Source organism: Pyxicephalus adspersus, chromosome 12, assembly GCF_032062135.1.
Source record: "Pyxicephalus adspersus chromosome 12, UCB_Pads_2.0, whole genome shotgun sequence".
NCBI classification, from domain to species: Eukaryota; Metazoa; Chordata; class Amphibia; order Anura; family Pyxicephalidae; genus Pyxicephalus; species Pyxicephalus adspersus.
This window is the reverse complement of record NC_092869.1, coordinates 42,626,359-42,648,333: the sequence shown is the minus strand read 5'-3', so window position 1 is coordinate 42,648,333 and position 21,975 is coordinate 42,626,359. Positions and strand designations below refer to the sequence as shown.

Below are 21,975 nucleotides of genomic sequence, written 5' to 3'. Positions count from 1 at the left end.
AAGACTGAAAAGGTGGAAAAGTCAGGTGAGAGTATGTGAGGCAGCTGTTACCCTAGTAGCAATCAGGGTCAGGTGGGGAACAGGAGTGACTTGGAGTTGGGGGACCACTCCCCAACTCCAAGTCACACCTGTACTGGAGGTCGAGGATTCAGGTATGGCACAGGAAGCAGATGGAATGCTCAGGATGACAGCGTCATGTGAAGGTCCAGGAATGGGCAGTCCTCTGGGAGTGGCTTGAATTGGGAAAATGACTCCCTGAATTGAATTGTTTTGGCTCACTGGACGTATAAAACTCCTCCTGACACAAGTGGCAGTTTTGTTTCGTAGTTGGCTTCATCTACTTTAGTTTGGTTTAGCTCTGCTTTATTGCATTTGAGCCAGCTGTGTTTGACTCTGCTCTATTGCTTTTTAGCATATATTTTAGCATACTCTTGGAGGACAACTTTGGTATTTCTTCTACAATTTTCCTCAATATATGTTTTATAGGTTTTACAAAGTGTGTTTCTTATTTGAGAGGTGGCAGATCTTACTTGATTGAGAGGTAGAGAAAGTTAGGAGTTTGATGGATTCTAATTGCAACTTTTGCAGGTGCCAATCTGTTGGTGTTGGTTGATCAGCATGCAGCACATGAAAGGGTGCGTTTGGAACAACTGATCGCAGGTAAAAACTACTCTACGCCACTTTTTTGCAGTTAAAACGGGCAGCTCTGATGCCTCTTTTATTATGCAGACTCCTATGAGCCTTTACTGGAAGACAATGAAAGAAGACTGAAGGTTTCTACAGTGAATCCCCCTCTTGAGCTGGAAGTTACAGAAGAACAGGGTCGCCTCCTCAGGTATGCAATGTTGTCCATCTTCCATCAGTGATCGGGTTCTCCAATTTATAGCTGCCTTGATGTGCAGGATACGTACAGAGGTGCTGCAGAGGGTCGGACTGTCCCTCTCCTTTCCTGACAGCTGCCTATCCCGGGTACTGGTACATGAGATCCCCCAGTGTTTTGTGGATAAGAAGAATAACGAAACACAGCGAAGGAGAGCGATGGTGGCCAGGAAGATGGTGGAGGTGAGACCCAGGACAGTATGGGGGTGAAGAGGAGCTCACTGGGGTGCGAGACTTTCATTTATCTAATTTCTCTGTTTGCAGGAGTTTCTACAGGAGGAGGTACAGGTGAGTCTGAGTGAAGAGGAGGGTGCAATTGCTGTTGCAAGAAGTGTGTAGAATTGTAATATGGATATGTACAGAGGTACGGGGTAGTAGGTAGATAAGTGTTGGGGGTTGTAGTGGAGCAAGCATGGTGTAGTGTCTTTATGGTGTGGGAGGGGTGGTTTAGCCTAAACCAGTTAATGAGGTGGCCTTTCTTTCCTCAGCTATTGCAGTCTCCAGGAGCTACACATGGATCCCTTCCAGGGACCGTATTGAAAGTGTTGGCATCACAAGCTTGTCATGGTGAGAACTGTTTTCTAGATGTTCTAAGGTTCACTGGGAACACAAAAGTTGTTCCCTAAATTGCAGGCATTGTTTTAGACAAAATGCAATACAAAGACCTCCAATTGTGGGCTCCGAGTAATCACTCTTACCTGCCTTGGAGTCATTTGATGGTTCATAAAGCGATGGGGAAGGTAGAAGTTACCCTGTTAGAATAACATTAATTTGGTCCTATGGTTTGTAGGCGCTGTGAAGTTTAATGATCCTCTAACTGTGGATGAATGTCGGCACTTGGTGTGCTGTTTGGCGAAGTGCTCCCTACCCTTCCAGTGTGCACATGGAAGACCGGCCATTTTGCCACTTGCAGATCTGCTCCACCTGAAACCAGAAGATGAGGTATTCCAGGGGAAGGGATATTGACACACAGCAGTGCCCACCACAGAAATATACACACTGCATGTGTTCCCAGAACATTTATCTGCTGCATAACCAACCCATTAAAGCCCGATTCAAATACACATATAAACACCACATAACTACCCCAGGTGGTTTATTGCCAGTATCTGAGGGCTAACACTTGGAATCTGCTTACAAGAAGCTGGGCGGCATCTGCTGTGTGCAGCAGGGGAATAGAGGGATCTTCTCTAACAGCTCTTCTCCTACCATCAGGTGTCTCCAAAGCCCAACCTGAGCCGTCTGCGGCGCCACTACAGGGCCTGGCAGCTCTTTGGGCTGAAGGCTTCTGGTTCCATGAAGCAGCCAATCAGGGAGGAGACTCAGCCAGACATACAGAACACACAGCCCAAAGTGGAATCCTAACTACACAATACAATGTTTGTTCAAAGATTTGTGTCCTCATTTCTTTATTAGTACAGAGATGGTGCTAAGTCATGGTGGGTAGTGTGGTGACATCACAGTTCATGGTCAGCAGGGTGGTAGAGTTCGCTCATCAGGCGATAGATGTATGATGGAGCATTTCCTCCAATGTTGGTTATGAACAGTGTGATCAGCTCCGCGGGGACATGGTCAAAGATGGGACAGTGAGCACTGACCTTGGACAAGATCTCACCTGTAGGGGAAGAGAAAAGAGAAGACACCATGAATATACTTCCTCCACGCAGACAAAGAGTCAAGACGTACGCCCCCTACCTTGTGAGAATGGGAGAACTTCCTGTGGAGACACAAATTTGTGGAAGGTGTCCTCTTCATTGGGAAACTGAGGGCAGGAACAGATATCATTATCAGTAACATTCAGGCAGTGAGGGGCCACACAAACTGACCCAGAGGGAAAGCAAGGAGCCACTAACACACAAAGGGAGAGGAGAATCCACAGATAATATAGGTGGATGTACAAAATGTGCCGTTGGTACGTACCTGTGGTGACAGTTTAAACATTGGTGCGCACACTATGAGCGGAGTGGAGTGATGCTTTGCAGCCAAAGCCAGGGCGTGCGTCCCAGACACTGCACGCAGGGAGCCATTGGCAAGGATAGTCTTGGTGCCTATGATGACTTTATTTACACGGGACATGACTGCAAAGATGGCGGCATCTGTAATGACAGTTGTCTCTATTCCTGCTTTGGCCAGACTGACCGCCATTTCGTGGCCCTAGGAACAGTAAATGTTAGCAATGGTAAGTGGACTGCTTACCTGGCACACAAAGTTGCCTTCACTTACCTGGCAGAAGGGGGCGCACTCAGCCACTATGACATGGAACGTTCTCTTACGAGCGGCTTCCTTCAGAAATCGCAGCACAGTTTGTGAGCTCCCAATCGTCATGATCACCTCATTGGAATGGATGTGTTCCTTGGCCTGGGCTACAATATTGTCAGTGGTGCCCTCTGCAGGAAGACATTGACCAATCAGAAATCAACATAGCAGCTGAAATGTTTTGATCGTTTGGCTGCTCCTGGAGCATATTATTACCCAATTCGATGAGCAGTTCATTTACAGCTTCGATCACATTTGCCTTCAGCAGGGGGAAGGAAGTGTTAAAATCCTCGCTGGGTCCCTCTGCCATCACCAACTTGTGAAGAGAATCCTGCTGGTCGTTCTCCTCGCTGCAGCCGCGCAGTCTGTACACGAGATGGACACAGCCATAAGGCAACATGCATCAAACCAATCAGACGGCCAAATCACAATCCAGCTGCAATTTTGAAAGACCCTCATGTGACAACTCCCCCCTCGTTTCCCAGGGGAAGGGGGTTACGAGGGGTGCAGTAGCAGTCATGCTATTCTCACCTGCCATACTCCTCACGGATAAGTTTCAGCACCCGACGCACCATGTTCCCTACAGTGGTCTCTGAGGGCTGAGCAGCTGTCATCCTCCTCCCTTCCCTCCGGATAATTTCCATCAGCTCTCCTGCAGGAATAAGATACACAAATGAGGACCCCGCAAGCTCACCACCCGTCATACAACCTGATCCTAGGGGTGACCCCACCACCCACTGTGCAACTTGATCCTAGGGGTGACCCTGCCACCCACCGTACAACTTGATCCTAGGGGTGACCCCACCACCCACTGCACACCCCCATCCAATGGGTGACTCCGCCACCCACCCTGATCCTGGGGTTGACCCCGCCACTCACTGTACACCTTCATCCCAGGGGTGACCCCACCACCCACTGTACACCACCACCCCAGGGGTGACCCCACCACCCACTGCACACCCCCACCCCAGGGGTGACCCCACCACCCACCCTAATCCTAGGGGTGACCCCCACCACCCACTGTACACCCTCATTCTAGGGGTGACCCCACACCACCCACTGTACACCCTCATTCTAGGGGTGACCCCACACCACCCACTGTACACTCTAATCCAAGGGGTGACCCCACACCACCCACTGTACACCCTCATTCTAGGGGTGACCCCACCACCCACTGTACACCCTAATCTAAGGTGTGACCACGTCGTCCACTGTACACCTAGATCCAAGGCGTGACCCCACTGTCTGTTTTACTCCCCAATGCTGGTGATGACTCTTCCCGTTGCGCTTGTACACCCTCAGAGGGTGGAGTCTCACCCGCATTGCCCCATCGCGCCTGAGCAATGATACGGCGGAGAAGGCCCACAGTCTCTCGAGCCGTCTCCTCTGAGCTCTGATGGCCTCCCCCCCTCTTCAATCCGGTAATAAATGCTTCAACCCTCTCCGACAATTCCGATTCCTTCTCGGATCCGGCCGGCATGGTTACAGGTGTACCAATATGGCGGCAGCGTAACGTAAACACGCAGCGTCACGCTTTATTTGTGGGCGGAGTAGGTAGGTAAACTCTGGTGAGCACGTGACCTTCTCAAACCTATCCCACAGTCTCTCGGGACATCTGGGCGGACTGTAATGGAGTGGTGGGCGGGGCATACAAGGTGGGTTGTTTTTGGTGCGATCTGTGGAGAACGTTATCCGCTTCCCTGCCTTTAGGAATTAAGCAGCACCGGGCACTCTTTTCCCCGCACAATATGATTGGAGGAAATGGCATGGGCTGTGTCTGAACAATGTTAACGACTCCTTCGATGTCTGGATTCTGAGCAAAGGGCGGGGCAGATCAACCTTCCAACCAATCACCTTGTAGCTGACATTTTTAGGAGCTGGGTACCAAGTTAGAGGAAGAATCTCATTGGTTGTCAGCAATGTTTACAGCACATTTTGTTCTCTGATTGGACTTCAGCAATTGTTACCAATAGCAACCATTACTGAGTGATGATAGAAGAAAACTGATTGGTCTTCATGTATTGGGATGTGAATTGCCCACCAAAGGTTCACTGACTTCTGACCCTTCCAAAGGCCAACAACATCCCTGGACATTGTGTGAGTGTATCCCCCTATACTGCACCAGGATGCTGATTGGCTGCTGGAGTATGATGTCATCTCCAAGATTGTAAGGAGGAGCCAGAGCTCAGGGTGGAGCGTCCGGTGCTGATGGTGGAAATACTTCCAGGAGGTGAGAAGGGGCCCCTTATGTGTGATGGATGCCCTTCCCCTGTGCTCTTTGCCTTCTGCTTCCATCAGTGCTGACCCCTTCCGCAAATCCTTCTGCTGCCTGGCAATTCTACCCTTTCCCCGGTGTCACCATCCTGACTCAACCCTCCTCCCCATGTCACCCTCCAGGCACCCCCCATGTAATCCTCCTTACACCTCTCTAATCCCCTCACCTTTTTCGGCCCCTGGCAACCCCTTTCCCCCCCATGTCATCCTCTGGACGCCCCCTCTCCCTCATGTCACCCTCCTGACACCCCCTCCCCCTAGTGTCACCCTCCTGACAGCCCCTTCCCCACCCCTTGTGTCACCCTCCAGGCACCCCCCATGTAATCCTCCTTACACCTCTCTCATCCCATCACCTTTTCGGCCCCTGTCAATCCCTCTCCCTCCCACCCCCTGGACGCCCCCCTCTCTCCCTCGCGCCACCCTCCGGACACCCCTTCTCCCTCACGCCACCCTCCGGACACCCCCTCTCCCTCGCGCCACCCTCCGGATGCATCCCTCTCCCCCATGCCACCCTCCGGACGTTCCCTCTCCCTTGTGTCACCCTCCAAACCTCCACCCCCTCTCTCTTCATCCCCCATAGTAAATTGGCATCACAGCGGGGGTCCCTGAAAACTCTTCATCCCCTATGGCACATTGCAGTCTTATTAGGGGCCCTTTGAAGCTCCTAATCCCCCATAGTACTTCACCCCCTCCACCCCCAACACAGCAAGTACCCCTGGAATTTCCTCATTACTTAAAGCATATTGCATTCAGAGAGGGAAGCTTCTCATTCCCTATAGTACATTGCTGTCACAGTGGGGGCCCCTGGAATTTATTTATCCTCCATAGTACATTGCCTCACAGATGGGGCCCCTGGAAGTTCCTCATTCTTTATAGTACATTGCCATCACAGCCTGGGCTCCTGGATGCTGCTCATTTCCCGAAAGTACATTGTAATCGCATTAGGGGCCCCCTAGAAGCTTCTCATCCTCTATAGTACATTGCAGTCACAACGTGGGCCCCTGGAAGCTCCTAATTCCCCATAGTACATTGCGGTTACATTAGGGGGCCCTGAACGCTCCTTATGCCCCATAGTACATTGCAATCACATTAGGGGCCCCTTGAAGCTCTTTTTACCCCTATATTGCATTGCAGTCACAGTGGGGGGCCCAAGGAAGCTTCTCATTTCCTATTACTATAGGCCTCTGAAAGCGCTTCATACCCCATAGTACATTGCGGTCACAGAAAGGACCCCTGGAAGCTCCTCATTCCCTATATTAGAGTGTGGTCTCATAAGGGGCCCCTGGAAGCTTCTCATGCCCTATAGTACATTGCCATCACAGCGAGGTCCTTAGATGCTCCTCATCCCCCAAAATACATTGCAGTCACATTAGGGGCCCCTGGAAGGGTCACAGAGCTGACATAGGAAGATCTGAGAGGAAGGTGGAGCAACTTTCTAACCAACCAGATTCCTTGTTTTGTGATCTCAGAAGATAAAACATGAAGTCTGATTGGTTACAATAGAAATGGCTCCTCCTCCCTGGAACTTAATGAGAAGAGAACACTTATCTGTATGGTTCTTTATCTGTATGCAGCCACGCCCTGACAGCGGCACCACCTTCCTCCGCGGGATTTCTGGTGTCACGGTTGAGGTGGGAGATGAGCTGTGACAGAGATTTCTCCACTCATTATCGGGTTGGCCTGTCAGGAGTTTTCGAGCCGACATCCAAAGTGCCCTCAAAGCGGGATTACCTTGTGGATGCTGCAAAACAGCTTCATGTGGCACAGGAGCGCGATGCTAATGAAGAGTACGAGGCTGCGTTCAACCACTACAAGCATGGTGTGGAACTTCTGCTCAGCGGGGTGACAGGTCAGTGTGTAATTGACTACCGTCATAGATTGACGTCCAATCAACTACTGCTATTTGTATATACCGCCGGCCTCTCCTCTGTCCTCCGTCTCCCCACCGCCGGCCTCTCCTCTGTCCTCCGTCTCCCCACCGCCGGCCTCTCCTCTCCTCGGTCTCCTCACCGCCGGCCTCATCCTCGGTCTCCCCACCGCCGGCCTCATCCTCGGTCTCCCCACCGCCGGCCTCATCCTCGGTCTCCCCACCGCCGGCCTGTCCTCCGTCTCCCCACCGCCGGCCTCTCCTCTGTCCTAATTGATCAGTGTATGCTAGTACCTCTTTGTTTTCTCTTCTCCATCTTTCCCTTCCAATTTTTGGGATTCTCTTGCAGTGGACCCGAGTCGGGAGCGCCGCGATGCTGTGAAACGGAAAATCTCGCAGTACTTGAAGCGAGCTGAAGAAATCTTTAACTGTCATTTGCAGAGACCCCTGGGAAGTGTGGGCGGAGCAGCGGAGGTCAGTGACCTGGGGGGGGGGGGTAGTTAAATGATGAGGGCTGTGAAGACATATTTTAGGGGGTTTAATGTTCTGATAATGGAGAGCAATGTGAGAACATGCAGACTCTATTATGTCCACCTCCCAGTACTTGTGTTGGCTGCACAAAGTCCCAGAGTACACAATGTGTGTGCCAAGAAATCATTCTTCCTTCGTTCCCTACTGACCCCGTACAGAATTCCTCCAGGTGCTTCAAATTCCACCCCCCTCCCACACACCTATATGGTGAACTAGCCATGACCTCCGGTCCAGGTGATTGGTTGTCTCTGTGGCCTCATTTTCCTGATTTTTTTTTTGTATATGAAGCTGTCTGCTTTTCTCTCCCATTCACACGATTTCCTCCTCCATTCTCTGTTGAGCTTTTAGTTGGAGGACTTCCTGGACGTCAGTAGAAGCTACAATCCCCCCTACAGACGCAAATAATGCTTGGCCGTGTTTGTGTGTTTTATGTATGTGCAGCCATCCAAACTCCCCCCCCTTGTCCTCTCTTCACTCCTTTCAGGGTTACAGCAGCTTGAGATTTCGACCAATCAGAGTCTTGAGTGCTGCAGTGGAAAATCTGAAGCGATGCCAAGTGCTGAAAATTATTGACAAGGTAACTAAAATACTGAGGTCTGATTGGGTGAATTAGATTAGGGGTGGGGCTTTACTGTACCAAGAAACAACACTCACAGTTATCCCAATCTTTGTCTCTCCACTTATTACACCCGCTCCACTCTGCCCTACCCTTCATCTCACCCCCTTCTGTTGTGCCCCTCCCTTCTGCCCCCTTACCTTTTCCTCTGTTCTCCCACTTCTCTTCATCCCACCTCCTTCATTCTTCCCCTACCCCATCTTTTCTGTCCACTTCTTGTATTCCGCTCCTCCCCTGCTCCTACCTCTCTGAATTTAGGTGCAGTTGGTTTGCGATCCCTCATCAGGAGCAACATTTATCTTAAAGGTAACACAGCACCCCCTGCAGGATTCTTCTCCTGTTAAGTAGTGGGAAGGATATGGGGAGGAGCCAGGTGGAAGTGGGAAGGACACGGGGAGGAGTCAGGTAGAAGTGGGAAGGACATGGAGAGATGTCAGGTGGTAGTGGGAAGGACATGGGGAGGAGCCAGGTGGAAGTGGGATGGACATGGAGAGGAGCCAGGTGGAAGTAACGCAATGTCCTGCAGCTGAGCGTTAGCGGAATACTATTTGGTTTGGGTGGGAAAGATAGGACATAAGAAAGGCTGCTGATTAGACGAGAACTGAAGGCAGTGTCATTAAATACATCCAGACAGCTGCCATACCCTACAATCCTTTGTGATTTGCAAATCTACAATGAGATCTTGTAGGTGCCTGTGATGGTGTCTAATAGGAAATGCAGGAAGTGACACCCAGAACAGGTTGGGGATCACCAATCAGGAGAAAGGGCAGGAATGTATGGATGGGGAACACCAATCAGGAGAGAGGACAAAAATGTGTTAGCAGGTGGGACCTGTGGACAAGGAGAAAGAAGATTTGACAATTGTGAGGAGGGGATAGAAGACACAACAAGAGCTCTCAGTAGAGCATGGGGATGACACCCCAAGGGGCCCTTCGGATATAACATATTAGACAGAAAAGGGAGTAGGATAGCTGGGGGTGGGTTCTGGGTTATATTCTGGGTCCTCCTAGGTGGAGCTTCCCCAGGATCCGCCCATATATAGGTCTGAGTTATGATGACAGTCCTCACTTTCTCTCCTCCCAGTCTTTGGCGAAGTCCGGGCGTACTGGTAGTGGATCAGTGACAATTATCCCGCAGGGTGTCCCCTTTATGGTCCCACTGCAGAAGTTCTATGTCAGCGATGACTCTCTGTACCTCCAGCTGCAGCATGTTACAGGTCAGTCATGTGACCCATCCAATCCCATCATGCCTTGCCTCTCTCCTCCAATCATTCGTCTCCCTTTTACAGGTGGCCGACTTTGGGACCATCTCAGGAAATTCCGAGCACAAGACCTGTCGGGGCCCTTCTGTAGGGCCCATCAGGGCGGCAGCCAAGCACAGCATGAATTAAGGGTGTCACCAGACAATGCTCATTCTGCAGTGGGCGTACCTGAGTCACAGGTCCGAATGTGGGCGGCACAACTGTTGTTGGCACTGGATTCTCTTCACCAGGAGGGAGTGCTGTGCCAGGATCTGAATCCCCGCAACCTGCTTATAGGGGAGAAAGGTGAGATCACCCCAGTGACCCCCCCAGATGACAGACGGTCCTTTGACACCTAAGTGACCCTTACAGATCCCCGACAGACCTGTGACATCCCATTGACCCCACAGAGCACCCACAGTCCAGTCTTCTCCTTAGCTGTGGGTGTCGTCCTATTGTTGTCCTGCAGGTGAATTACTGTTGACGTATTTTGGCCAATGGCGAGAGGTCGATCACGTTTGCTGTCCGGAAGCGGTGGAGAAGCTGTATGTGGCCCCAGGTAAGAACCTAAATCCTCTTCAGTATCAGCTATCTTATTATAAGTCTGTTTATATGATTATACATCAAAAATCAAATTACTTCTCTGTGTATTCCATCCGATTCCTTTCTGTCCACAGAGGTCCTGGGGGTGGGGCCAGTGAGTGAAGCCTGTGATTGGTGGAGCCTAGGAGTTCTGCTCTATGAGATGTTGTGTGGCCAGGTAAGTGAATGGTGAGCATGTTGTGGGATAGGTAATAACTCACAGATGAATTGTGACAGTTCCTGTAAATATTGATATGTGAAGCAACACAGAGGCTTGTAAATTCAATTATAGAGTATAATATATTTATAAATGATTCCCTAAAATGTCGACATTGAGATAAAATCACAATGCAAACAAACAATAAAGATGAACGTTAAACTAGAATAGCTTTAATTTAAAATTAAATCAAATTGAAATGTTTCTAGTTACCGTAACATACATGCCCCAAATAAAAGGAATGACAATTTAAGAATTTCTGCACTCACCAATTGATGCTTATTTTTTTAATGAAAGATACAAAACTCAAATGCTGGCTGGTCATACCTGTATATTGTTCCCTGCTCACCATTCCTGTACCCAAGAGCAGAAACTACACTATACAATGCGTCCTGTCAGTTATAGGGGGCGCTAACTTTCTTTGTACCCCAAAATCTCTGCAATGAATACTTCCATAGAAATGGAATTCATGAGACAGATAGCCAAGGGGGACGTGTTGTTAGTTCTCCATCTTTAGGTCCTTCACCTCCCCTTTCCTGAGAAATTAGGGTTCACAGAAGGTAATTGGCCAGCGTGTGTAACAGGCACCCCAGCAGCCGCTCATCCAGTCACACCACAGTGTCTGCAGATTTAAATCCACTGAGCAGTACTGAGCGCAGGATTCTATGGCATGAGGAGGGGGTAACCGCACTTCAACCTCACCGCCAGTCTGAACGTAGCCTTAACGTTTTGTGAGCGAGCCAGTATATATTTGGTGCACTACAGCACAGAGTGAATTGGCATTACCCTAATGCTGATTGCCATGGAAGTGGCCCCCAGGAGTCCCTAACATGCAAACTAAATTTGGGGACCCTGGTCTTCAAATACTCCCCTTAATGTGAAAATATCCCTAATTGTTATTAGGATTGTATCTGGCAAATTGTTATGTTTAGGGGGCTGAAATTTGGTTTAGTAACAGCTCTCAGCTCCCTGTGTACCCTGAAATATCATGTTTCTATGACAATCAGTAAAGGAGATATGAAGGTTTGTACAAGGGGATAATGACAGCTGCATGGACACAAACACAGCTCTCATGGTGCTGCTGGGATTATCTTATATATATTTATTATCCAGTAAAAGGTGGGCGGGGAGCAGCCACAGATGATTTCCAGGTCTATAGCACACGCCCACTCTCAGGGAGCCAACACTGAGCATGCTCAGGAAGCTCCATCTCCTGGTAGCACGATCTAATAGAGAAACATAGGAGATGCGTGCACCATCCCCTGCAAGACAACAAGCAAAGAGGGAATGAGGAGAGGGCCGAATGTGGCCCGTGGGCCATAGGCCGGGCACCCTTGTTCTAGACGAACTCTTTCAGTTTCTATTAAAAATTACTCCTGTCATCTAGTGGCCAATCTCAAAATTGCACATCTGTTACAATGTGAAATGCTATTTGTGCAAGCAAAAATTATGAACAGATCTAGAGCAAATGGAGGGGGAAATAAATTATAAACAGAGCCCATAATATAAAAACTGATTGGTCTATTGCATCCTATGATCACAGACACATTGTATTCAGATCTAATTGGATGGCAGATTAAGGTGTGAAGCTGTGTAATTAGACAATAGTCATTGCCTGACCACTGCTGACCAATCACCATCCTCCAGCATCTCATCATATAAGGATGCCAGCTGAATAATGGTTTGCTTTCCTCCCTGTTAAAGGCTGATAAATGTTGGTGAGATAATATTGATAATATCGCATATGTTGATATAACTGAATGTTTTTGTCTTTGCAGTCCCTTTGCACTAACCTGAATTCGGGGCTGGGTCCTCACATGGAGATCCCTTACCCAGAATTCCTCAGTGCAGATGCAGTGTCACTGATTAGGGAGGTGAGTGTCCAGCTGTTATAGCGGATTTTGTGACATAGATAGATATCAGAGATCCATTTACATGTTCTGGCCCCTCTGTGCCTGCTGGGTCCGTCATGGCCGCTCTCCCCTAATTCTTTGTCTGACCTTTGAAATTACATGTAAGTAAAAGCATGGAAGGTTATGGGTGTACATTTAGGATCAAGGGTTTGAGGTTTAAATAATTTGAGGGATGACGGCCCACTTCTGACTGTCCTCTGCTCTGTCTCAGCTACATTAGATTGTCAGCTTCTCTACAGACCCAGCAATAGACTGTACACAGAGCTGCTGAAAATGTTGACCCTATTTAAATACATTGTGTTAGCTAATGCTGGTTCCATTAAATGTGAAAAATACACTGCAGTGAATGCAAAAAGCTCCGATAGAAGCTGGATGGGAAAACCACAGTCAGAAAATGATTGGACCATGCATAGGTAGCCAATCAGAAGATCGGTCTCTGGATTTGACTTCCTTTCATTGCCTGTATACCCCATATATATTTGGTGGGGTGGAGGGAACCACCAGCAACCCTTCTCATCCTTGGGGCTTGTTGTTGCCTCCTGGTGGATATTTTATAAGTTTATCTAATGGAGCCTGCATGCAGTTTTCAATTTATTGTCTGATGACATCTCTGTCCTGCAGCTTCTGCATTATGATTCTGAAAGGCGGCTCGGCTTTGGCCCAGGGGGTGCACAGAAGATAAAATCACACCCTTTCTTCAGCGCCATCCAGTGGCACAAACTGGTGTGAAGGAAGCAGCCAGGGATGGATTGCATGCCACTGTGATGCCATGTGAGCTCTTACCACAGGGGGACAAAGGGCCACAAATTTCCATCACTGTGATATCACTGGTTCACACAAACAATAAATAAGTGCACTCAGCTTTTGTGTCTATTGTGATTTGCGTCTCTATAACTTCCTCTACAGTGGCCAGAGAGACGACACGCCCCACCATTGGACAGGCACCAGCTTCCCAGTGTAGTCCATTGACCCTGGCTAAGCCCATCCCACTTCTTAGCACCCAGGATAGGTAAATAGTCCAATCTAGTCAGAATTATTTATTTCTGCATTGCTGGGCATGATTTTCTACCAGGTAGAATCCCAATTTATTTGAAGAGACACTAATTCAATGCAAGATATTGGCTACTCTGCCAACATCTAGAGGGACAGTGTCATTTTCTTTGCCTTGGCACCATGGACAAAAAATGGGAGGTAAGATCAGCATCATCCTTGGTAAATTTTTCACTTATATTATTACTTATCAGTGTTAAACCCAGGATCTTTTTTTTAAAACCAGGTGGGGAAAAATTGTAGACGGGTTGAAGACTGTATTGTGACCCAACTCTTCAGTAACCACCCAAAACAAAATCGGGTAGTCACTGAAAAGTGATGGGTGGTGCACCCGGCTCAAAGGGGTTGAGGAGAACACTGCATATGATGGGGGAGGGGCCTGACCAGAACCAACAGAGATTTAATTGACAGGTCTTCTTTACAGAGGTGCTCCAAGTCATTTTAATTTTTCAGTGTAGCGCTTGTACATATATTGTCTCCCAAGGTTTCTTCATTGGCTTGTAAATTCATAGAGCACAGCAGCCCTTCCCCCTCCTACTCTGTCCCTGCCCAATTACAGATGGCTATTGTATTGCATCAAATATAGTGTTCCCGGTGGGTAGGAGAGACAAGTACGATCACTGCTGAGGAAGAGATACAGATTGAGAATTTTTATGTATGAATGCTAAACTAAACAAATCAAACAGCAGGAGTTCTGTTTTCATTTTTAATCTGCTATAATGGGGAGTCAAAGGAAGTTTTAGGATTCCAGCCCACGGCAACCAATCATATAAACTCATTGTTCATGGGTAGAACCCTAAAAAAGGAATCAAATTGGTTGCTGTGGGCTCGGTAAGCTGGGAGACGGCGGGATTTCCCCAATATTTCTCCTGGGATCCCGACAGGTTATAATTATGGGGCTGCTGTTTGCTTTATTTCTGCAGGTTTCATGGCCATCAGTCATCACTGGGTTGGTGAAACTCTGCTCGGGAATAATTCACGTCAATCATTTTTATGACAGGTTCACTTTTGTTATACGATTCCTAGCTTCAGTTGTATGATTTGTAGGACATCTGAAACTTGCGAGCAACTTCACAGCATAGCAAAGAGAGGTGATCGGCCGCTGCTGGAAACACAGACAAATGTGGGGAAATCTCTATATTCACTGCAAATTTCCTTTCCTGGACCTTGTCAGCTCTGCGCTCTGACCCTCCCCAATATAGATTGTTGTACCATGCATGGAATAGCAGTGGATATGGGAGGGGTTGTTGGGAAAAGAGAATTATAGATAACAATTGATGAAAGACAGCAACGGATATCATGTTTTCCTAACAGTAAAATAAGGGGTCCTGCATTTTTTTCACTTCCATTATTTACTCAGATAGTGGCATATTGCAGTTTTGGAATACAATGTTTTCAAGTCAAACATATTTTCATAAATGGCATTTATTTTTACACATTTAAAATCAGGAAGGTCTTTAAATATTGTAATTAGCTCTGTATATTGGTTATGTTGCAAGGTGCCTTAACGATAGGGGGGCCACCCAGTGTCTGATAGGTGGAGGAGGTGATGGCCCAACCCACTGGCTTCCAGAAAGGACTGGAGGAGGAGTCTGTATCAAGCGCACACAAGTCTCTGAATTGGCGCTTTTTGGCTCAGTGGTGGTTGGGTGGGGGGGGGGGGGGGGGATTATGACCCCAACATAAAACTTGGGAGATGAGGAGTAAATGGATGATTGACCAGAAGATCCCTTAGAGATCCAGAAGAAGAATGCGAGGATCTTCCACAGCTGATTTGATCTTTCGCAGGAAAAGGACCGCTTCTCTGCCATCTATCAGTCGGTGATCGTATGTCAGTGCAACGTACATCATAGGGCGCACCTCCACCTGCCAGATCAGCATAATATTAAAGATCACACATCCAAAGAAAACAGACCCCAAATGACAACCAATCACCCCACCCCTCCTCCCAAATACATCAGCCCTAAATCTTTACAATGCAGAAAACTCCAAACCTTGAAATCCATATCTACACCGACCCCCAAAACTGAATACAATCCTCAATCTGCACCCCCTATGCCCTGCGTCCATTCCAGCAGTACACACCTTTCCAGATATGGCCACAGGCCGGTCAAAGATGCCGTGCATTCCCAAGATGGCAGACTGGGGGGGATTAATGATGGGTGTTCCAAACAGAGAGCCAAAAACCCCTCCGTTACTGATGGTGAAGGTGCCTCCGTCCATGTCCTCAATCGCCAATTCATTCTTTCGTGCCTGAAGAGAAAAATGTGTCCATGATACAAAATATTCTACCCTCACTTGGTGATGCCATGCTCTATACCAGAGGTCGTCAACCTTATGGACCTCACAGACCACTAAATCTGGACCATGCATGGGCATGGAGCCGTGTGTCACTCAAAGGGGAAGAAACTTCCCCCATGTGAGTGATGTCATGATGCCAGAACCTGGCCACTCTCCCATCGCAGGCTCAGACCTGCTTGCTAAACATGCTGGGGAGATAGTGGGGCAGGGCTGTGGATGCAACAAGAGTTGTGTCCACAGCCCTGTGCTACTGTACCCCCAGGATGTTTAGCAAGCAGGTCTGAGCCTGCGAAGGGAAAGTGGGCAGATCGTGTCCATACAGGGGCCAGAGCCACGGATCACACAAATTTTCTTACAGACCACCAGTTGGCGACAGCTGCTCTATACAGCAGGAATATTGAGGAAACTGAGATTCAAAGTAGGTGGCCATTGTAAATTTGTATAACAAACTCTATTAAGACGCAGATAGAGCAGAGGAAGACTGAAAGGTTTCACTGCTCACTGTACCATCAGATTTCATCTCACTTCCTGCTGTGGCTTCTGACAGCAAGAGGAAGAATCTCTGACTGCAGTTCAACATAACAAAGGTTGTGATACTTTGGTGCTCTATCCACTACTAAAAGAAACTGTGTGTCATGTGATGCGTGCCCCATGAGATGTGTGTCAGTGCGCTTCCCCCAGCAGAAATGTTCTGTATTACGTCACCTTCTCTCCCAGCTCCGCGATGGTTCGTTCAATGTCAGCAAAGTTCATGGACTCCACATTGCGCAGCACAGGAACTACCAGACCCTGCAAGGGAAGAGGACAATCAGAACCGCCCTTTCCCTGTAACCACCACATACACAATTTTTTCCTCACTCACCCTGGGTGTAGATACGGCCACACTGATGTCTATGTAGTCTCGGTACACAATCTCCTTTGTTGAATCATCAATCACTACAAGAAGAATGCGGAGATGAGGACAGAACAGTGGAGGAGGCAATGTATCAGGAAGGAGCCTCTAGCATGTAAAATGTAGACGGGGATGATGGGGAGGGGGGACAGACCAGAGGAGGAGGAGCTTCCAAGTTTACAGGGAGGGGACACAGACCAGAAAGAGGGGCCCCCAGTATACAGAATGAAGCAAGAGAAGAGCTTCAAACACAAAGACAAAAAGCAAGGACTATGGGGGGGGGAGCTCACCAGCATTGACGGCCGGCTGGTCCTGGAGGGCAAAGGCCGCAGCTTTGACAAAAGCTGACATAAAGCCAAGCTTCAGGTTGTGTTTCTTCAGGAAAGCATCTTTGTGTAGCGCCCTCATCTGGTGGATGTTACTGAAGAAGAGACACCAAATTAATCTCCAAGCAGAAGTAGCCAGAACTCACTCTCAGGAGCCCAGACACTTACCTCATATCCACCTCATTGAAGGTGGTCAGCATAGCACACGTGTTCTGAGCTTCCTTCAGCCTCTGAGCTATTCTCTGACGCATGCGGTTCATTTTCACCTACGAAGGGCACAATGAGCAAAGCCTGCACTCAGGTGTATGTGGATATCAGGAAAGAGTGGTGGGACTTACCCTGTGTTCTGTGCGAGCGATACCAGCTGGGGGAACCTCAGACACCGGGGCAGAAGATGTTGGTTTCACAGCAGACACTGCAAGATCATTATAGGTCAATAACAACTCCAGCAATACTGACCCTGCCCACCCAACTAATTCAGCAGCACCCACTGTACACCCTCCATTACCTCTCACAAGCTGCCACTCATATCACTGAATTACCAGCCTTCTTTCTAAATAAATGGCTAAACAATTCTTGCCGATGCGCTGATGGTTACTTACCAGGCTTTGCCTCCAGAGGTTGGGAAGAGACGGGTGGCACAGGTGGGAGAGAAGAGGGTATTGGACCAGCAGCTGGTGGTGGGGTGGCAGCCGGTGGCGGGCTGGCTGGTGGAGGAGCTGCAGCCTCGACCGGTTTGCTTTTAGGAGCAGCTGCTATAGGAAAACAAAAGGGGTGAAAGGCATTATCCCAAAATTAACTCTCCACTCCCAACTAATGCCCTGTACCTGCAGAACAACCCCCCCCCCCTTATTCCTATATCCAGACTGCCCCTCCTCTCCCCAGCCAATAATATAAGCCTTCACATTGTCCGCTTCCCTTTTTTCCCCACCAATAGTAAATACCTCCAGACTTCCTAAGAACAAAGAGCGGAGTTCCGCCCTCCACTTTTCCTCCATCAGGGATCAGCAGAGCCTCGATAACACCGGCTGCGGGGGCGGGGACCTGTACCGATGTCTGTATAGGAGAACGTGAAGATTATTAGGAACACCAAGACAATTTAAGAGAACCAATTACAACTCAGGTTATAGCACCAATCATCACAAGAAATTCCCCCCCGTGCGCTTTGTAATCTAGATTACCGTCCATCACTCCTCCAATGGGAGATCTAATGAGAATCCCAGTACTCAACCCAGAAATGTTTTATTGTGGGTCGGTGACAGCCCCTGTATTGTGACCTAACTCATCAGTAACCACCCAAAAAACAGCCAGGTGGTTACTGAAAAGTGCCGAGTGGTGCACCGAGCTAAAAGGGGCAGAGGAGAACATTGAATCTTCCATCCTATTGGACAATGAGATGGTGGAGGGCAGGGTGTAAGACTCTAATACAAACTACAGAGCTCTGTGGTGGATCACTGTGTTATGGTCACTGAGGAGCTGGGAGACAGTATGGGGTAAAGCAGAGATGTTACCACCTCCTGTTTATAGCTTGGAGGAGGAGAGGCCCAATCACATCCCAAAAACATGCTATTAGGTTAAATGACTTCCCCTCGAAAATGACCTGAGACTGTATTAATGACATGACTATGGCAGAGACATTAGATTGTGAGCTCCTTGGAGGAACAGCTAGTGACATGAATATGGACTTTGTACAGTGCTGCGTAATATGATGGCGCTATATAAATACTGTGTAGTAGTAATAGTAATGGCTGTGATATATGACTGGGCTCTCTGTTAACACCCCACCTCCACAATAAGATCTTCCTTACAACCACTGCACCAGTGAATCTGTAGATATTTCCTGGCAGCCAAGTGGCTTGCTGGATGTCCTCAAGCAAACCCTGTCCAAAGCAGGGTCACCTCTGCTGTCACAGCGGCCATTACTATCATGTGACTCTTCCTTGTGCAAATGCTCAGCATGGAACAATCTTGGCATTCCACCTACCTTGTCAGTCTCAATCTCACAGACAACTTCATCTTCAGTGACTGCGTCCCCGACAGCTGCAACAGATGATAAAGGGTTATTTACTGCAGATCTACCCCTTCTCCAATCAGCCTCCGCTTGTTCAACGCCCAGCACACTGGCCAGGGGCCAGACTTAGGGTCCCGCCTTCTCACCTTTCTCCCACCTGACATCTCCCTCTGTGACGGATTCAGCAAATGCTGGTGTGTTGACGGTAACAACGTCCTGCCCTGTGGAGAAAGGGGGGAGAGTTATTGGAATGGGGGGGAGGTCACTGGAATGATTTCATCTGATAGGTCAGCTGTGCAAGCACTTACTGCAGATCGCAGATGTCCGATAGAACCTGACCGAATCTGTAGTGGAAGGTCTGTGGAAAGATCAGACAGCGCAATTAGCATCCTTGTCCAAACAATCATATACAGGTAGTCCCCGGGTTAAGGACATCCGCCATAAGGACAACTCCTAGATACGAACGGGGCTTTCCTACTCGCTGTGTGCAGAACGGAGGCTTAAAGGGGGAGGGGGCAGTTTGCTGACTTGCAGAAGAACGCTTTTGCTAAACATAGCGGAGGTTGTGGGTGATCTTAAGAGATGATCTGTAACATCTTGTAACTCTTTAAAGACAAACTCTGCAGTTGTTTCTTTTTGCATATCAAAGCACAGCTTGCTCCAGAAGGTAATAAATGTCTAGGATACATAAAGTTTTTGTTTTTGCTTTGTTTGTGACTAACTCACAGTGAGGATTTTATACAATAACTGACACCACCCTGCCTAATAATATGTTGAAACAAACATCTGTCCTAATTACATATAATAAATAATGTACCTGTTCTGACTTACATACAAATTCAACTTAAGAACAAACTTACAGTCCCTATCTTGTATGTAACCCGGGGACTACCTGTACATACACCCAGCTGCTGACACCAACCCAGATCCACAGCTCGGGGGGGTGCTCACTACTTACAGGAAGTTCTTCTTGGCGCTCACTGTTGTGATTCGGCACCCAGCAGCATCTGAAAACAAACAACAGAACATAAGAAACAACTCCGCCTCATCCTGTGCAGATGATTGCACTCCTACTTACTGGAAAAAAGCCGGACCTGAGCGCCACTGGAGCCCTGCAGGAGAGAAAAGGAACATCAGATTAGGTGGGGGAGCCAATGGAGACCCGTGGGGTAAAATTTTCCACCAACAGCCTCCGATGATCTGAGCGGTCATGATGAGTATGGGGACACCCAGGGCAGAAAAACACAAATAACCCAGCTTTGTCACATGACCTCACCTAGGGGAAGGGGGTGATAAGGCTGAGGCACAATATATAGCAAGATCCCCCTCACCCCAGAGGGCAAATTATAGGGGGAGATTGTAAAATTAAACCTGGCCTTTAAGAAAGCATTATGGAAGGGGGAGGGGATGGGTGTGGGAGAAAGGTGTAAAAGGAAGATTAATCCTCTAGAGGGCGATGTAGTTTGGAATGTAAGTAAGGTAGGTATGTAAACTCACCCTCCGGAGGGCGGGCACCGGGCAACGAAGAGTTCGACTCAGGCAACGGGAGAACATGGCTGGGACACAGCTCAAGGACACGCCGGAAACAGGACCGGACCAATGACCCGCAGGGGGGTAATCAGATCCCCATCGACTGTGTCTCGCTTTACGCCATTTTGTTGGAGTCTAAAGCCATTCTTTCTATACAAAAATCTCAGGGAAAATGGCGACAGCGTCGGAGACCGGAAGTAGAGTACATCGGCCTCTGGTGGATGTAAGTTGTTACAGAATTTTAGGGGGATGGGAAGAGCGAGAAGCGACCCGTTATAGGAAGAATGAGACATGTGACCCGGAGACCAATTATATGACTGGGCGGGGCTAATGGGCGGATATTATTGTGTACGTCTTCCGGGGTCTCTGGACTGTTTCCAGGAAACATTTGGTTCTATGGAACAATGCTTTGGCCGTATTTGATCACCCTGAGGCCACAAACTCTTTCCTGACATATTTAACGTAGAAATCATGAAATGTAACTTAACCAGAGCTGTACTTTGGCCTTGGGCAACCCTAAACCAATGAAAACATTACATGAGTCCTATATTATTATATCCTGGTTGAGTTTGGGGCCCCTGCCTGACTGAGTGTACATACCTTCCATTCCCTTTTTGGCTTCTTCTATTATTATTACTACACAGTGTTTATATAGCACTGACATAATACGCAGCGCTGTACAAAGTCCATAGTCGTGACTAGCCGTCCCTAGGAGTTCACAATCTAATGTCCCTACCTATCTAATGTCTTTAACACAGTCTAAGGTCAACTTTAGGGGAAACCAATTAACTGCATGTTTTTGAAATGTCAGAAGAAACCCACACAAATACGGGGAGAACCTGCAAACTCCATGCAGATTGTGTCCTGGCCAAGATTCAAACCTGGGACCCAGCACTGCAAAGAGACCAACATGCTAACCACTGAGCCACCGTGCTGCCCAATCCTCATCCTGTGGAACCTCATATGACTTCAGGTCTGGGCTTCGTGGCCTTCATCCTGTCTCCAGATGGAAACTGTACACCTCACTACACCCCTCACTGACATCATCAATTCCCTATAATATGTCTAAGGTGACCACTATGGCTTTGTTTCCTGGGGCCTTCTGTGCTGTGATCTGCCCACCTCTTAACAGTCTCACTCCTGGTTCAAAAATTTTCCCACACATTGCTACTGTCGGTGTAACAGTCACAGGAGCAGAACGCACCCACCCCTTGTCTATCCATCAATATGGGAAGTTATAACCATCCTCTGACTGCTAATTGGCTACATATAGCCCACCAATCAGAATAATCTACAATACAGGACAAGCTCTACCCATTGGCCAGCACTACTCAGCCAATCAGATGTCCTCACTATTATATCCTACAGAGTGTCCATGTTCTCTCTTTCCTTCTTGGTAATGGAGTGCAGTGATTTGCAGGAATGATATGCCATGGCCAGATGAGATCTGCATCTTCAATCTGAAATGGTTTAGAACAACCGCTACTCTG

At 48.3% G+C, this 21,975-nt stretch overlaps 4 protein-coding genes across 7 annotated transcripts in view; 2 read left to right on the top strand and 2 right to left on the bottom strand.

Annotated features, from left to right (window-relative positions):
• MLH3 (mutL homolog 3) overlaps positions 1–2,269 on the top strand; it is a gene marked incomplete in the record, with an annotated part of 7,707 nt that extends 5,438 nt beyond the window's left edge. The window contains 8 exon segments of the mRNA XM_072428156.1: positions 1–25; positions 589–660; positions 730–835; positions 903–1,062; positions 1,144–1,167; positions 1,368–1,446; positions 1,670–1,821; positions 2,095–2,269. Of these exon segments, the coding sequence (XP_072284257.1) occupies positions 1–25; positions 589–660; positions 730–835; positions 903–1,062; positions 1,144–1,167; positions 1,368–1,446; positions 1,670–1,821; positions 2,095–2,244 (768 nt within the window).
• Positions 2,270–2,271: 2 nt separating this feature from the next.
• On the bottom strand, positions 2,272–4,653 carry EIF2B2 (eukaryotic translation initiation factor 2B subunit beta). The gene is made up of 7 exons (XM_072428152.1): positions 4,453–4,653; positions 3,667–3,787; positions 3,352–3,500; positions 3,103–3,266; positions 2,800–3,033; positions 2,575–2,641; positions 2,272–2,494 (listed from the first exon to the last, which is right to left on the bottom strand). The coding sequence occupies exons 1-7, from the start codon at positions 4,613–4,615 to the stop codon at positions 2,337–2,339; spliced, it is 1,056 nt and encodes a 351-aa protein (XP_072284253.1). The 5' UTR covers positions 4,616–4,653; the 3' UTR covers positions 2,272–2,336.
• Positions 4,654–4,777: 124 nt separating this feature from the next.
• RPS6KL1 (ribosomal protein S6 kinase like 1) lies at positions 4,778–13,236 on the top strand. Of its 3 annotated transcripts, XM_072428150.1 has the most exons (11): positions 4,780–5,365; positions 6,984–7,258; positions 7,626–7,750; positions 8,292–8,384; positions 8,682–8,729; positions 9,507–9,639; positions 9,712–9,969; positions 10,133–10,222; positions 10,341–10,423; positions 12,241–12,336; positions 12,997–13,236. In XM_072428150.1, the coding sequence occupies exons 2-11, from the start codon at positions 7,048–7,050 to the stop codon at positions 13,102–13,104; spliced, it is 1,245 nt and encodes a 414-aa protein (XP_072284251.1). In that variant the 5' UTR covers positions 4,780–5,365; positions 6,984–7,047; the 3' UTR covers positions 13,105–13,236. The 3 variants fall into 3 exon arrangements, with proteins under 3 accessions (XP_072284250.1, XP_072284252.1, XP_072284251.1); XM_072428149.1 differs by having other exon boundaries at positions 4,778–5,365; positions 9,507–9,969; XM_072428151.1 differs by lacking the exon at positions 6,984–7,258 and having other exon boundaries at positions 4,778–5,365; positions 9,507–9,969.
• A 1,596-nt stretch (positions 13,237–14,832) lies between these two features.
• On the bottom strand, positions 14,833–20,590 carry DLST (dihydrolipoamide S-succinyltransferase). 2 transcript variants are annotated; one of them, XM_072428148.1, is made up of 15 exons: positions 20,453–20,590; positions 20,034–20,067; positions 19,914–19,962; positions 19,264–19,313; positions 19,102–19,176; positions 18,929–18,984; positions 17,889–18,000; positions 17,547–17,696; positions 17,283–17,359; positions 17,113–17,210; positions 16,909–17,039; positions 16,589–16,662; positions 16,432–16,515; positions 15,511–15,678; positions 14,833–15,291 (listed from the first exon to the last, which is right to left on the bottom strand). In XM_072428148.1, exons 1-15 carry the CDS (start codon positions 20,507–20,509, stop codon positions 15,157–15,159), a joined length of 1,350 nt encoding a protein of 449 aa, XP_072284249.1. In that variant the 5' UTR covers positions 20,510–20,590; the 3' UTR covers positions 14,833–15,156. The 2 variants fall into 2 exon arrangements, with proteins under 2 accessions (XP_072284249.1, XP_072284248.1); XM_072428147.1 differs by having other exon boundaries at positions 17,547–17,699; positions 20,453–20,589.
• Between the last annotated feature and the right edge of the window lie 1,385 nt (positions 20,591–21,975).

Coding starts and splice junctions, on each gene's coding strand:
- DLST (XM_072428147.1), bottom strand. CDS start 20,509: ATGTTCTCCCGTTGCCTGAGTCGAACTCTTCGTTGCCCGGTGCCCGCC. Junction 18,985..19,101: donor AGATGTCAGGTGGGAGAAAG/GTGAGAAGGCGG, acceptor CATCTGTTGCAG/CTGTCGGGGACGCAGTCACT. Junction 17,360..17,546: donor ACCTCTGGAGGCAAAGCCTG/GTAAGTAACCAT, acceptor ATGATCTTGCAG/TGTCTGCTGTGAAACCAACA.
- RPS6KL1 (XM_072428149.1), top strand. CDS start 7,048: ATGAGCTGTGACAGAGATTTCTCCACTCATTATCGGGTTGGCCTGTCA. Junction 8,730..9,506: donor GAGCAACATTTATCTTAAAG/GTAACACAGCAC, acceptor CTCTCCTCCCAG/TCTTTGGCGAAGTCCGGGCG. Junction 9,970..10,132: donor CCTGCTTATAGGGGAGAAAG/GTGAGATCACCC, acceptor GTTGTCCTGCAG/GTGAATTACTGTTGACGTAT.
- EIF2B2 (XM_072428152.1), bottom strand. CDS start 4,615: ATGCCGGCCGGATCCGAGAAGGAATCGGAATTGTCGGAGAGGGTTGAA. Junction 3,501..3,666: donor ATCCGTGAGGAGTATGGCAG/GTGAGAATAGCA, acceptor TCTCGTGTACAG/ACTGCGCGGCTGCAGCGAGG. Junction 2,642..2,799: donor TGTTTAAACTGTCACCACAG/GTACGTACCAAC, acceptor TCCTGCCCTCAG/TTTCCCAATGAAGAGGACAC.